Source organism: Pan troglodytes, chromosome 18, assembly GCF_028858775.2.
Source record: "Pan troglodytes isolate AG18354 chromosome 18, NHGRI_mPanTro3-v2.0_pri, whole genome shotgun sequence".
Classification (NCBI taxonomy): domain Eukaryota; kingdom Metazoa; phylum Chordata; class Mammalia; order Primates; family Hominidae; genus Pan; species Pan troglodytes.
In genome coordinates, this window is record NC_072416.2 from 46,261,267 (window position 1) to 46,277,053 (window position 15,787).

The 15,787-nt window shown below is 36.9% G+C and overlaps 1 protein-coding gene across 5 annotated transcripts in view; it reads left to right on the forward strand.

Annotated features, from left to right (window-relative positions):
* Nucleotides 1–15,787, forward strand: part of LONP2 (lon peptidase 2, peroxisomal) — a 115,076-nt gene that overhangs the window by 25,643 nt on the left and 73,646 nt on the right. For all 5 annotated transcript variants that reach the window (XM_520624.7, XM_024349824.2, XM_003315089.5 and 2 more), the window contains one exon: nucleotides 5,023–5,164. In XM_520624.7, coding sequence (XP_520624.3) covers nucleotides 5,023–5,164 — 142 coding nt within the window. The remainder of the gene's footprint in view (nucleotides 1–5,022; nucleotides 5,165–15,787) is intronic.

Here is a 15,787-nt window from a genome sequence, read left to right on the forward strand (position 1 = left end):
TACGGCAGAATTATGGGAAAATGCATTTTTCTGTTGCCTACTAATGGACAGTGTATAGTGGCATGGTTCTCACCACTTATGAACATCACTGGATTAAAATAAATCTCTATTTTAAATCCTTACTGACATATAAAATTTGTTCTTTTTTTCAAGTGAATATGCTTTTGTGTATGTGACTGTATTAAGAAAATTGAGTCTGAAGAAAATAAGAATTGACTTTATGGGTCTTTTGTAAAAGGAGGTTGTGTTACAATCACCATTGCCTAAAATATTTGTAAATATAACCTTTTTAGAAACGTATATATGGAGGCTGTGATTGTTGCCGAGTAAAAAGTATAAGGATTTGTTTTGTGAATCATTCTATTCAGCCTGATTTTAGATACACCTTGCTGGTAAGTGTTACTTAGCCATCAGTGTACCAGATGTTTGATTAACTACTATAGCAACCTGCCCTTGTGCTGTTGGGGACATATTACCCATCTACCCCGTGAATTATTTAAGCCTGGTGAAAAATTTTATTTCAAGCCCTGTTTGGAAGCACGTGGAGAGTAGTGGGGTTCAGTTGTTGAGGAAAGGGTGAGGGCAGAGCATGCACTTAGATCAGTTATGAATTGAAGGTGAATAGGAGGAGGAGAGAAAGAACAGCCGACAATTCCAGCACAACCATGGGTGTGCCTGGGGGAACATGTGGTTCCATGTGACAGTTGAGGCATTTGGGAGACAACCCAGGTCTTGACGTTTGAGTACCGGTCACATGCTCACAGTTAGAGTTCATGAAAAGTTTTGTTTTTCCTCAGCCTTTGAGTAGGCACCACTGTTCCACAGCCTTATAATAGCCAAGGAAAAAGAAAGCCAGGGAAAAAGAAAGCTGCTTTGTTACTGTCCTTGCTTATCCTCTCGATTTTGCCACTCACTCTCCCTGTTTTCCCATATGTGGAACACTTTCCTTTTGCTAAAAGTACCTGCGTATGAGAAGAAGGATGCCGATAAGTTGGGGATTGATTTTAAAAACAAGCAAAGATATGTTTTTTATGGTTAAATGATAATGAGGTGGGAGATGGGGAAGCAAAAGAGAGGCTTGCCTTAATATTTAATCTTAAACTTGGAAAATAATAGTGATCTGACTAAACATTGCCTCATTTTTGTCTGTATTGTTTTGAGTAGCTTAAAGGAAGAATAATGTTTATGCTACGTATTAACTCTTCAGTTTTTCAGTCTTTTCGATATTTCTCATTTGGATTTATCTCCATTGTGATTTTTCTGTCCACTTTGTAAGCCACAAAATACTCATTCCCTTCTATCAGTTTTAACAACTTAAATTTTTATATTTAAATATTACATTTAAATAATTTAAGTCAATTCACACAAATATAAGGTAACTAACTTCTTTTAAGATGAAGTTTTATGAAATAATGTTTGCATAATTGTTTTTCATTTGTTCTTTGGTAAAAAGAAATAATATATTATTGTTATGATATATCTTAAATCACTGTGGATGTTAACTCCTAGAGATACTTTACCAGCTGTTTACTTAGATAATAAAATTATATTATTGCAAGAAATCCTTGTCTCAACTTTCAAACAAGATGAGAAGAAAAATGAACTTGTGATTTCCACATTGATACATTTTCATATGCAACCTGAAATGGTAAAGTTATAAATAAACTATTTCATTATTAGTTTCTACAAGGGAAAAATAACTGAAGCAGCAAGCTTCTAATGTATTTTTTTAGCATAGTGTACCAGATATATTATGGTTTGCCCACTATCCTTTCAACTTATATTTGCATGTAGCTCTTCTTTGCCTCTCCAAAACTTAGGTTTATTTTAAGGCCTCAACCCAAGGCTTCCTCCATTAATGTAAGTGCAGTCAGTTATGATTTTACTCTTCTCTAAACTGACCACATATTGTGCTCCTTTATCGAATACGGGCCTCTGGCATTTCTACCATACAACTGTGGAGATGAAACATAAATACATTTATAAAAAGTACAAGCTTTCTCAGGCAGGGGATTTATCGTCTATCTCCTTTATGTGCCCCATGATGCTTATTTAACATGGTGCTAAATGTGGTGAGCGCTCTCTGGGTGTTTTGTGAATTCATGTAAGATTAAAACATAATATTTTGGAAGTTATGCAACCCTTTAGACGAGTACACCCATACAAATTAGTCTATAAAAAGATTTAGGAATGACTACCAGAAGAATAATTGCATTTGTTTAGACATGCTCTTATACATTAAAATCCCAGTTTCTTAAAGACTGTTTTTCTTTTTGAGATCATTAGGATCTTTTTTAACCTGATTCCTTTTTCCAGTTTGAGATACACACACACACCCACACACCCACCCACACCCACACCCACACCTCCACACACCCTTGGTAGAAAATGTGAAAAATAAGGGAAAAAAATCCTCATGTTTTTCTACCATACAAAGATAATCACTGTTAACATTTGTTTTGTTCTGCCAGACTTATCATTGGATTTTAAGTAACAGAATTGTAATCCTCTCATTTTCACTTAACATTGTAACACTTAAACTCTTTTCTATTCCAAATTCTTTGTAAATTTTATTTTAACAGTTTGCATTATAGCCTGCGGGAGCCGAGCCCTTTAATTGAATAGGTAGGAAGAGTGGATGGTGAAATGCCTATATTTTTCTCTCTTGTCTGCTATAAAAGACATTTGCAAAAGTTGCTTCCATGAGGCAGAAATTGAAATGGGACTCAAATTCAGGTGTACTGAATTCTGCTCTTGTGCTTTTTCCAGGAAACCAGAAGTAAACTTTAAGTAGCTGTTGCTAATAATGATGAGCATCATTGGAAAGCTCACTGTGTGCCAGGGACCGTGCTGTGTGTTTTGCCTGTGTTCTCTCATGATCCTTATATTAATATAACCCACCAGGTTGACACTATTTTCCCCATCTTATAGGTGAGGAAACTGAGGCTTAGGTCAAGTAATTTGCCCAAAATAGTATTCAGAGGCTTGTACTGTGTTACCTTTAGAGTGCTGATGGAAAGATGCTTTGAGTGCTGGCACGGTGGATCTGGTGAGGAACAATCTTACAGCTCTATATCTAGCCTCTACTCTGTGGTAAGACCCCGTCTCTGTCATAAAAGTGCTCACTGGCTCTCTATAGAGGAGGTTATTATACCCATGAATAAAAACTAGGTTGTAAGTAACCATCAGATGAGTTATGGGGCCAGTAAGTGCTGTAGACATTGCATTATTAGAGCGATCACTTTGTGAGAGGTAGTCAGAAAAAGTTTCTTAGAATTGTTGGGATTTACGTAGCAGGAAGAGGAGTATTAAGGGCAGGAAGGCACCATATTTTTAAGAAAGGTAAAAATTTTTAAGGGGCGTAATAGTATCTTGATTGTGGATGAAGCAAGAAAGTAATGTCAGCAAGTTGGGAAGATGAATGGGAGCTGGATTGTGAAAAGCCTCGAACTCCAGACAAAGGAATTTGAACCTTATTCTGTAGGCTCTGGGAAGCAATGGAAAGTGTAAGAGGAATTGCTTATATACAGTGTGAGTAGAATCTAGGATTCCACTTTTTTTAGAAAGGGTGCCTACCTAGAATATTATTTTCTCTCTGTGACTTTAGGTGTAGAATTGTCAGTACTTGTTTTTGAAGTTTACTCATCAAAAAAGGAAAGGCAAATAAATAACTGCAGCAAAAAATGACCCATTAGAGCCTTTGAGATTCTTTAAAAAAATTCCCTTCCCTACCACTCTTAAAAATCAGAGTAATGGCAAATCTGTAAGTTCTCTAGAAAAATAATTGGAAAGAATTTATAAATTCTGAGTCTCGTCTTTCCTGTATCTGATTCTGAAATCTTGAATGTGCTAATTCCTTATATTAACAGGACAATGTTTATTGCCTTTGCTTCCCTGTGCCTTAGTCACCTTTCCCGGATGAAAGGCATTCCCATGATATTTTTAAGGCTTGCTTGCCTTTTCAAAGGTCACTCTGTTTATTCTGTCCTACTTTATACCAGTCATGTGGCAGAAATCAGGCCTGCTCTGTGAATCGGCTTTGTGCAGATCATGAGGTAACTGCGGCTGTTCCACTTGTCATTGATCATTTTCTTCTCGGCAGTCAGGCTTTTATGCCTTTTCAGAGACAGCATTTGCTTTGCACAACATAGACAGCAAGGTTATAATTAAAATTAGTAAATTGCTGCTTTAAGTTTTGCTGGCTTTGTAAAAAAGACACCTTTTTTGGTTTGATAAACTTATGTGTTTTTATTTCATGCCACACTCTACATCTGTCATAATTATGTGGGTGATTCTTGTCCAAATACAATAAAGCAGGCTCTCACATTTTAACGTTCAACAAAATACCTGGCTGGCTGAACGTGGTTATTGCCAATTAGTGCATATGGGATGAATACAGTTTTGTTCAAAAGGACAGAATAATGGAATTCTGATATAAATACTGTTGACCCCAGATCCTCATACTATAATTAATAGATTATTTCCTCTGAAAATAAAAGAGATTGGAGTTTTTCTTTTTTGTTGTTGTTTTTGGTCTGCATTCTGAGTGGCTGTTTGAACTGATTTTAATTTCCTTCATGAAGATGATGATGTTTTAGCTGGCCCAGGGGCAGCCATTTCAGTGTGCATAAAGGTGGTTGCGTTGGGTAGGGGGATGCTCAGAAAAATCATGGAAAGCATGGGAATTCATAGGGTACTTTGGACATTTTGGAATCTCGAAGAGTAAGAACCGTAACTGGTGACTTAAGTGTCGTGTTTCTTCATTTCACCAAATGGCAAAATGTGATACAGTTCTTCCAATATCATGGGCAACTTGTAGCCAGAATTAAGTAGAAGATAAGATTAGAATTGAATATAATAACTTTTGATTTATCATAGTGCCTTTTAAATACATAGTACCTCTTTGCTATATTATAGTGATAGCTAAATGATCTTTTCACATTCCTAAGTTTTGATTTCTGAATGGCGTCGCTCCTGCCTCCTGACATCTCACACTGTGAATGTGCTACTTGCTTTCTCTAGGCGCACCTATGTTGGCAGCATGCCTGGTCGCATCATCAATGGCTTGAAGACTGTGGGAGTGAACAACCCAGTGTTCCTATTAGATGAGGTTGACAAACTGGGAAAAAGTCTACAGGGTGATCCAGCAGCAGCTCTGCTTGAGGTAAGATTTGGAAAATTCCCTGTCTGTCTTCATACTGGAAGAGTATGGAGGGGGGTTGATAATCATATTCAAGTGATATACACAGTGGCGTAGCTTTACTTATGGGAAAAACAGTTTGATACCGGCTGAGGTCTGAGCAATTTGGCACTTAAATTAAAATGTTTTTGAGATTTCTTTCACTAAGTCCCTTCTTTTTTTATTTTCCTTTTGTGTTTTAATCAAATAGTTTAACAAAGTTTTGTGCACACTTATTATCTAGAGACCAACAATTCTACAGTTATGGCAAAAAAACAGCAAGCAAGTCTCCTTCTCCCTGGGGTCCCCCATGCCTTCTTCTGCACTTTGACCTCTTCAGCTTTTAGTTGATTAACCCTATTTTCAAAATAGCATGGCTATCTTGCACTTCCTGATTTTTTTTTTTTTTTTTTAGTTTTTGTCATTTTCTATAGACGCCCCCCAACAGGAGGTGAAGATTTTACCTTTTTTCTTCCCTTGTCCCCACTGTATCATTTTTATACCTTAGATCTCGCAATAAGAATTTTTTTCTTGTTTTTTTGTTGTTTTTCTTGTGAATACTAATACATCCATATTAGTATTCACATTATTATGATTATGTAAATGCTTTTCACAGCAGGAGCCACATGGTAAACTGTGATCACTTTTCCTGTACCTATTTTTGTTTTTCTCTACTTTTTAAGAATATTTTCAGAGTTAGCTGTCTTGTTTCTTTTGTTTACTTTTTCACCAATCGTCTAATTCTGTCAAGACCTTCAGACACTTTAGGTGTTCTATCCATTTTATCTTCTTAAGCGTCCAGTCTGAACTGGTTGTTTTTGACATCCGGTTTTATGGCTGCCTTCCTAGGTTCTCCCTTCACCTCTCACCATGTTGGATTTCCTGTCTCCTGTATTCCATTTCTTGCTCTTTCTTGGTCCATTCCCTCATTTTTGTGGTGTTAACTCCCTGATAGTTTCCTGAGAAAGCTTGCATGAGTGGTAAATGTTTTAGACTTTGCATATCTGAAAATGTCTTTATGTTTCCCTCATACTTGATTAGTAATTTGAGTAAAGAATTCTGGTTGGAAATAATTTTTCTACAGAATTGTACTTTGCCTCCATTTTACTTCACTTTCCCATTTCCAGTGTTGCTGTTGGTAAAACGGATTCCATTCAGTTCCTATCCTTGCAGACCTGCTTTACCCTGAAAACTTTCAGGTTCTTCCCTTTATCCTGGGATTCTGAAATTTCCTAATAATCTGCCTTGGCATGGGTTTCTTTTCATGCATTTTTGCTCATTCTTTCTTTGAATTCTTCCTATTCTTTGGTTCTAAAATTTTTCTTAAATTCTTTTATTGATGACTTTTCCCCTTTATTTTTTGGAACTCCCATGACTTGGATATTACGTTTCAGACTTATCTTTTCTCTCCTATTAGTCTCCACTTTTATGTTTTGCTCTACTTTCTGTGCAGACTTTCTCAGATTTATCTTTTAAAAACCCTCTGAATTTATTATTTCAAAAACTTTCTCTGCATGTTCTTTTATAGTATCCTGTTCTTGTTACATAGTTGTAATATATCTTATCTCCATGAGAAAGATACTTATAGATATATTTTAAAATTTTACTTCTCTGACCACTTGGTATATTAAAAAGAAAAAGAAAAAAATTACTTCTCTTTAAGCTGCTTTTATCTGTTTATTATATATTTCTTTTAGTCTCTGTCTTTTATATTAGAGTCTTTCATTAGATATCTGGACATTTTTGTTTGTGTGTTTAATAGTAAGGGACAAAAAGGCTGATTGGAGGCTATGAGCATAGGAGTGGGGCTTATCAACAGTGAGTTCCACAATAGAGTCACCTGGCTGGGCTGTTTGGTTGAGGAATCTTCTACTCAATAGCTTTAAGTCTTCCTTCTTAGGATGGTCAGATTCCTCAGAGAAGACTCTTCCTGTCTCTTGCCTTGAGAATGAAGGCCTGGCTGCCATCATTCTGGGAACCAAGCAGGGGAAGAATGATTGGGGTCAGGGGTATCACTGCATTCAGCATCCGTATATATGCATTCACCTGAGCTCTTGTTTTCAGCATAGTATATGTTCTTCTCAGCTGTGCCCAGGGTCCCCTGTGCAGAGAACCGCTGTTTTATGTTCTTAAGAAAATAAACTTCCAGTGTTTTGCTGGGGTGGGTGGGGGGGGATCTGGGATCTGACTGCTTCCTAAATTTATTTCAGCCAGTCCTCCTTATTTTAGCACATCAGCCCCTCCTCCCTTTTACCCTTGCTTAAAATATTATTAATGCAAATTGATTTGTAAAATTGAGGAAAACTTACTTTGTGAAAGTTTTTATTTTTTTCTTGTTTATTTCTGTGCTTTGAGCTGCCTCGTGCTTCCTGTTTTTTTTTATGTTTTTGTGATCTTAGAACAGGATGGCCTGGGACATGTGTCTTATTAAGCAGGAGACCATACATTCTGGTTTGCTTGGCACATTCCCAGTTTATGCCTAATATTAATTGCACTCTTTTTTAGTCTCAGAAGTGGGTTTTGTTTGGACGATAAAAAAGTACAGTTACCTTACTTAAAAGCCCTGGTATTTGGAGGTAAGGGTTTGATTTGGTTCAGTTTTGCTATTTTTTATTGTAAGATCATTACCTTCTGGCTCCATAACTGGTTCTTTTTACTATGAAGAGTAAAATAGTGAACATTATTTAAGATTTTAGTAGTTTCTTATATAATATCTTTAGACTTTCAGTTTAATTTATATTGGGACATTTTTTCAGGTTATCTGACAGATTCTCCCATTAGACACTTACAGTTATCCTGTTGAAAATAATTTTAGAGTATTCCCCTGACACTTAAATTTTTTCAACAACTGTTTTGAAGCAAGTTCACCAAAGACAGCTTTACAAGTAGTAGTAGATGATTAAGTCCCCTGTTTATTTGTTCAGTTGATAAACAATATGTTTTAGGTCTTCACCTATATATACTTTGTAATGATTCAATAATATTTGTTAAATTGATCTTTGATAAGAAGCAGCTAGCATAATGATATTTTCTTGTCTGATGTAGACCTTGGTACTCACTTTTTTGGCAGTCGATTTATTAGCATTCAAAAAAAAGGTATGAAAACCTCAAATGATATCTCAGAGTAAATGCCCCCTGGGCCCACGTACTAATCACTGTAGTTTAGTTATGAATAGCATTGGTTCCTTACAGACTGTAAATGCTATAAAATGAAGCAAGACATACATATGGAGGAACTGAGTATCTTGGTACCTGACAGCCTCTTCCTCCCTGCTTGCCCAAGTCCTGGGTAAAAACCTCAGACCTCACAGATTGTTGAAACAATTAAATAACAATACATATTAAAGCACTCTATAAATGGTAAAGTACTGTACAGATGTTAATTTAATATCCACTGATATTTCTTCTGTGTCCGTTTTGAAAGCCACTTGCTGTTTCCATTGCCAGTAGGTTCACTTAAATTTAAAAAAAGGACAAACTCAATTACACAACACTTTACATTTAAAGTGAATATTCCTGAGAGTTTGGAGACCCAAGTATAGTTTTATTATCTTCCTACATAGAAAACCTGCTTTTAAAAAATGATATCTAGATATTATTTGTAAAATGTATAAGATTATTTTATGTTTAAGCTAATTTATATTATTAAGGTAATATAGCCCAGATGTGAAGAATGTAATAGTAGATGTAAATATACACTAGAGTGCTTACTCTGAATAAAGAATAAACTTTGTCTGCTGTGTATTCTTCTTTTTATTTATGTAGGATATGCCCGTTTCCTTGACCTACCATGTAATTGTTGCTTATGTAAAACAGAATGTATTTCAAGTTATTACTTAATATTGTCCAAAAAAGGAGAATTCAAAATTTAGATGATCTCTTTTGAAAATTTATTGGAAGACTATAAAAATAGGTCCAACTACTTAATTAATAAATGGTGGTAGGCAGTAGAACTTGGGCAAGTCTATAACTGAGTAGCACTAAAATATTAGATATAAGGAAAGTAAGGGCTTGTATGTAATTAATAGACTTGAAAGAAAATTACAGAATTATTTTCTTACCAGATATATGTTATATTTATAACTGGCACATGTCCAGACTTTATTGTTAAATATGAATGCATATCTCAAATACATTTTTGTGTGAGTGGGCAAATAAAATGCATGGATACAATAATTAATTGTCTTTATAGGCAATAATATTTACAGTTCGAAAAACATATATTCCCCAAAATAGAGAAGTCACTAGTCTAGATATAGTAAACTTCCTTTAAAACTGAAGTTCTTACTTAATTCGAATTAGATCCAGTTAGTAATTAGACCAATAGTATATTTACTACTCAGATACAGTAGACATGATCTTTTGATTTGAGCTATACAATTATTGTCAAAGAATGTCAGAAGAGAGGGACTTAGACATCATCTAATCCAGCTTCATGCTCTTAAGGATAAAAAGCTTAAGGCCTAAGATATTATTTTAATTTCTTATTTCACTACATGCTATATTAATGATATAATTTCCAAAAATCGAATGGAGTTAAAAAATGCCTTAAATAAGGCATACCTTGTTTTATTGTGTTGTGCTTCATTGTACTTCACAGACTGTGTTTTTTTAACAAATTAAATGTTTATGGCAGGCCAGGCACAGTGGCTCACGCCTGTAATCCTAGCACTTTGGGAGGCCGAGGCAGGTGGATTGCCTGAGCTCAGGAGTTGAAGACCAGCCTGGCTAACGTGGCGAAACCCTGTCTCTACTAAAAACACACAAAAATTAGCTGGGCGTGGTGGTGCATGCCTGTAATCCCAGCCACTCAGGAGGCTGAGGCATGAGAATAGCTTGAACCCGGGAGGCAGAGGTTGCGGTGAGCCGAGATCGCACCATTGCACTCCAGCCTGGGCGACAGAGCAAGACTCTGTCTCAAAAAAAAAAAAAAAAAAAAAAAGAAAGTGTTTATGGCAACCCCGTGTCAAGCAAGTCTGTTGGCACCATTTTTCCAACATCTTACTTCATGTCTGTATGCCACATTTTGGTAGTTATTGCAATATTTTTAACTTTTTCATTATTATATCTATTATGATGTTCTGTTATCAGTGATCTTTGGTATTGTGATTGTTTTGGGGCACCGCAAACTGCACCCATATAAGACAGCAAACTTAATCAATAAATGTTGAGTATGTACTAACTGCTCAACTGGCCAGGCATTCCCCTTTCTCTCTCCCTCTCCTCTGGCTCCTATTCCCTGAGACACAGCAATATGGAAATTAGGCCAAGTAATAACCCTGCAGTGGCTTCTAAGTGTTGAAGTGAAAGGAAGAGTCACACATCTCTCATTGTAAATCGAAAGCTAAAAATAATTAAGCTTAGTGAGGAAGGCATGTTGAAAGCTAGGCCTCTTGTGCCAGATAGCCAAGTTGTGAGTTCAGAGGAAAAATTCTCAAAGGAAATTAGAAATGCTATTCCAGTGAACACACCAATGATAAGAAAGTGAAATGGCCTTATTGCTGATATGAAGAAAGTTTTAGTGGTCTGGATAAAAGATTAAGCCAACTACAACATTCCCTTAAGCCAAAACCTAGTCCAGAGCAAGGCCCTAAGGCTCTTCAGTTCTATGAAAGCTGAGAGAGGTGAAAAAGCTGCAGAAGAAAAATTTGAAGCTAACAGAAGTTGGTTCATGAGATTTAAGGAAAGAAGCCATTTCTACAACATAAAGTGCAAAGGGAAGCAGCAAGTACTGATGTATTGTAGAAGCTGCATCATGTTATCTATCCAGAACATCTAGCTAACATCATTGATAAAGGTGGCTACACTAAAAAACAGATTTTCTATGTAGATGAAACAGCCTTATTTTGTATTGGAAGAAGTGTCATTTAGGACTTTGATGGCTAGAGAAGTCAGTACCTGGCTTCAAAGCTTCAAAGGGCAGGCTAACTCTTGTTAGGGGCTAATGCAGCTGGTGACTTTAAGATGAAGCCAGTGCTCATTGACCATTCTGAAAACCCTAAGGCCCTTAAGAATGATGCAAAATCTACTCTGCCTTTGTTCTGTAAATGGAACAACAAAGCCTAGGTGACAATGCATCTGTTTATAGCATGGTTTTACTAAGTACTTTAAGCCCACTGTTGAAACTTACCGTTCAAAAAAAATAGATTCTTTTGAAAATATTACTGCTCATTGTCAATGCTTCTGGTCACCCAAGAGCTGTGATGGAGATGTACAAGGAGATTAATACTGTTTTCATTCCTTATAAAACAACATCCATTCTGCAGCCCATGGATCAAGGAGTTATTTTAACTTTCAAGTCTTATTATTTAAGAAACACATTTTTTAAGGCTATTGCTCCCATAGATTATGATTCGTCCCATGCATCAGGGCGAAGTACATTGAAAACCCCTAGAAAAGATTCACCATTCTAGATGCCATTAAGAACATTCATGATTCACGGGAGGAGGTCAAAATATCAACATGAACAGGAGTTCAGGAAGAGTTGATTCCAGCCCTCATGGATGACTTTGAGGGGTTCAGACTTCAGTGGAGGAAGTTACCGCAGATGTGGTAGAAATAGCAAGAGAACTAGAATTAGAACCCAAAGATGTGACTGAAATACTGCAATCTCATGGTAAAACTTGAACAGATGAGGATTTGCTTCTTACAGATGAGCAAAGAAAGCGGGTTTCTTGAAATGGAATCTAGTCCTGGTGAGGATGCTATGAACCTTGTTGAAATGACAACCTTGATATTGTGAACCTTGTTGAAATTCTACACAATTTAGAATATTACATAAACATAGTTGATAAAGGCAGCAACAGGGTTTGAAAGGATTGACTTCAATTTTGAAAGAAATTCTACTGTGGGCAAAATGCTATCGAATAGCAATGCAGGCTATAAGAAATTGTTTCATGAAAGGAAGAGTCAATAGATGAAGCAAATTTTACTGTTGCCTTATTTTAAGAAATCGCCACAGCCACCCTAACTTTCAGCAGCCACCACCTGATCAGTCATCAACCATTAATATTGAGACAAGACACTCCACCAGCAAAATGACAACAACTAACACTGAAGACTCAGGTGATTAACATTTTATAGCAAGAAAGTATTTGTTAATTAAGGCATGTACATTGTTTTTTAGACATAATGCTATTGCACACTTAATAGACTATAGTATATTGTGTAAACATAACTTTTATATGCACTGGGAAACAAAAAAAAACATACATGTGACTCACTCTGTTGCAAAATTTGCTTTATTGCAGTGGTCTGGAACTGAACCCACAGTGTCTCTGAGGTATACCTGTATTGAGGAGGGGTTGCAAATTTTAGCAAATAGGCAAATTTGCAAATATGGAATAATAAGGATCAACTGTAATTACTGCTTTATGCCATTATCTTTTAAATCAGATAAGAAAAAGTTACGTCAACAATATATTTACACTGCCTTTTATGTTTGCAATGTAATCACTTCTGCCAGTGCGCTCTATTTCTTTGTGTGGATACTGTCTAGTGTCCTTAAACTTCAGTCTTTCGTATTTCTTGTCTCGTCTCCTGGTGACATATTCTCAGTTTTTGTTTTTCTGGGAATGTCTTAATTTCTCCTTCATTTTTGAAGTAATTTTGTTGGTATAGAATTTGGGTTGACAATTGTTTGCTTTCAGCCCTTTCGCATGTCCTCTCACCACTTTCTGGTCTCTGTGGTTTCTGCTGTGAAGCCAGCTGTTAAGCTTGTGGCGGATCTCTTATGCCTAATGAGGGCAGCATTTTTCTCTCATAGTTTTCAGTATTCTCTGTCTTTCATTTCTGACAGATTGACTGTGTTTATGTGTGATCCTCTGAGTTTACTTAGTTCTTTTCGAGCTTCTTGGATGTGTAGGTAAATGTTTTTCATCAAATTTGAGAAGTATGTGGCCAGTATTTCTTCAAATATTCTTTATGCCCCTTTCTTTTTCCTCTCCTTCTGAAACTCGTATTATGGTGTGTTGGTAATCTTTGTGGAGTCCCGTAGGTCTCTAAAGTGCTGTTCACTTTTTTTAAAGCCTTTTTTCTTTCTATTCTTCAGACAGGATCATCTCAGTTGACCTGTCTTCAAGTTCATTGATTCTTTCTTCTGCCAGCTGAAATTGTCATTCAGCCCCTCTAGTGAATTTTTCATTCAAATTACTGTAGTTTTCAACTCCAAAATTTCTATTTTAAAATTTTTATTATTTATCTTTGTTTATATTCTCTATTTGTCAAGACATCATTCTCATACTTTCCTGTAATTCTTTAGACATGATTTCCTTTAGTTTTTTTAAATGTTAGTAAATATAACAGAAAAAGTCCCATTTTTACCACTTTTATGTGTACAGTTCAGTAATGTTAAGCACATTCGCATTGTTGTGCAGCCAATCTCCAGAACTTTTTCATCTTGTTAAAGTGAAGGTGTATACTCATTACACAGCAATTCCCTGTTTCTTTCTCCCTCCCTCAGTCCCTGGCAGCTACCATTCTCTTTTCTGTTTCTATGAGTGACTACTCTATATACCTCATATAAGTGCATCATACGGTACTTATCTTTTTATAATTGACTGACTTCACTTAGTTTCCTCAAAGTTCATCAATGTTGGGGCATTAGTTTTTTAAGCATATTTATAGTAGCTGATTTGTAATCTTTTTTTTTTTTGAGACAGAGTCTCACCATGTTGCCCAGGCTGGAGTGCAGTGGCGGGATCTTGGCTCACTGCAAGCTCCGCCTCCCAGGTTCACACCATTCTCCCACCTCAGCCTCCCAAGTAGCTGGGACTACAGGTGCCTGCCACCAGGTCTGGCTAATTTTTTGTATTTTTAGTAGAGATGGGGTTTCACCATGTTAGCCAGGATGGTCTCGATCTCCTGACCTTGTGATCTGCCCGCCTTGGCCTCCCAAAGTGCTGAGATTACAGTCGTGAGCCACCGTGCCTGGCCGCTGATTTGTAATCTTTATCTAATAAATCCAACATGTCTTCCTTAGGGATGGTTTCCATTGACTTCTCTTCTTCTTTTTTGAGACAGGGTCTCGCTCTGTCACCCAGACTGGAGTGCAGTGGCGCACTCATGGCTCATGGCAGCCTTGACCTTACCCAGGCTCAAGTGACCCACCCACCTCAGCCTCCCGAGTAGCTGGGACTACAGGCACACACCAGCATGCCTGGCCAATTTTTTGTAGAGACAGGGTTTCGCCATGTTGCCCAGGCTGGTCTCGAACTCCTGAGCTCAAGCAATTTGCTCACCTTGGCCTCCCAGAGTACTAGGATTAAAGGCATGAGCCACTGAACCCAGTTGACTTCTCTTTTTTTTTTTTTACTCTTTAGGGCCGTACTTTTGTATTTCTTTGTGTGTGTCTCATAATTTTTTTGTTGAAACTGAATATTTAGAGTGTTATATTTATATTAAATATAGTCAGATATATAATTGAATAATATAACCTTAAGGGTTTTTTGTTTGTGCTGTTGTTGTTGCTGTTTGTTTAGTGACTTTCTGGTTTCATTCTGTAAAGTCTGTTTTATTCATTAATGTGTGACCACTGAAGTTGCTCAGTTTGTTTAGTGGTCAGCTGGTGACCGGACAGAGATTTCCTTAAGTACCTGGACAGTAGCTCTCCCACTCCTTGCCCAAGGGGCTCTTATGTGTGTATTGAAGTGGGCCTTTCACACTTTGGCAGATGGTTTACAACTCTGCCTTAGCCTTCACTTCCTGCTTTTGCAGAGCCTCAGTGTCTGCCAAAGATGAGCTTATAGGGCCTTCTCAGGTCTTTCCTGGATATACTTAGAGCCTGCACATTCACATGAAATTTTGGATTCTCAGGCATATGTCAAGGCTTTTCAAAGTCCCCATGAATATCTCATTTCCCAGTTTTTCCATTTAAGTTTTTTGGTCAGCCTCTTGTTAGTCCCAACTAGTTTCATTGCCTCAGGCAGCTGCAGTGCTAAACAGTTGCCACTGGTTGTTTTTGGCAAATGTCCTAAGGATAAAACTGTTCTCACAGAGTGTTCTCTGAGTTAAGTCAAATAAGGATATGGAGCTCTTCTAAGGAACTGCCAGAGTCAAACAGGGACAGTTCTCTGGGGATGGGGCTTTTGAAGGATTGTAATCCTTTTCTACCCCCTAACAGGATTGCTAGGCTACTGGTTTTCACAGCTACTGGGGTTATGAGGCTGTTGATTTTGCTACCATGAACTTGAGAGAAAGGGATGAGTGTAAAGCAAGTTAAAATATCACAAAGCTCATTCTGTTTACTGAGATTCAGCTGTTTTTCTTGAATAAGCACTCCTCAAATTGTTGCAAGTTAGTATGTAGCATTCTGAAAAAGTTGATTTTGACAATTTTTGCTAGTGCTCTCATTGCTTTTCTGGAGGAGCAGATTTTCAGGGTTTCTTACTCTACCATTATATAATAGAAGTGCTTCCTCCCCCATTTCATTTTGATTCTGTGCTTGAATGATTTCACTGCATGCTTCTGATACTTGTATTTTGGTTTATCACTTGTTCAGATGAAATATATCTTCAGGTTACTTCATTCAAAGATTTGTGTGTGAGTTGTATTTTGAATCTCTTCTATATTTGAGAAGGCTTCTTTGTTGTCTGCACCAGTAGTAATATA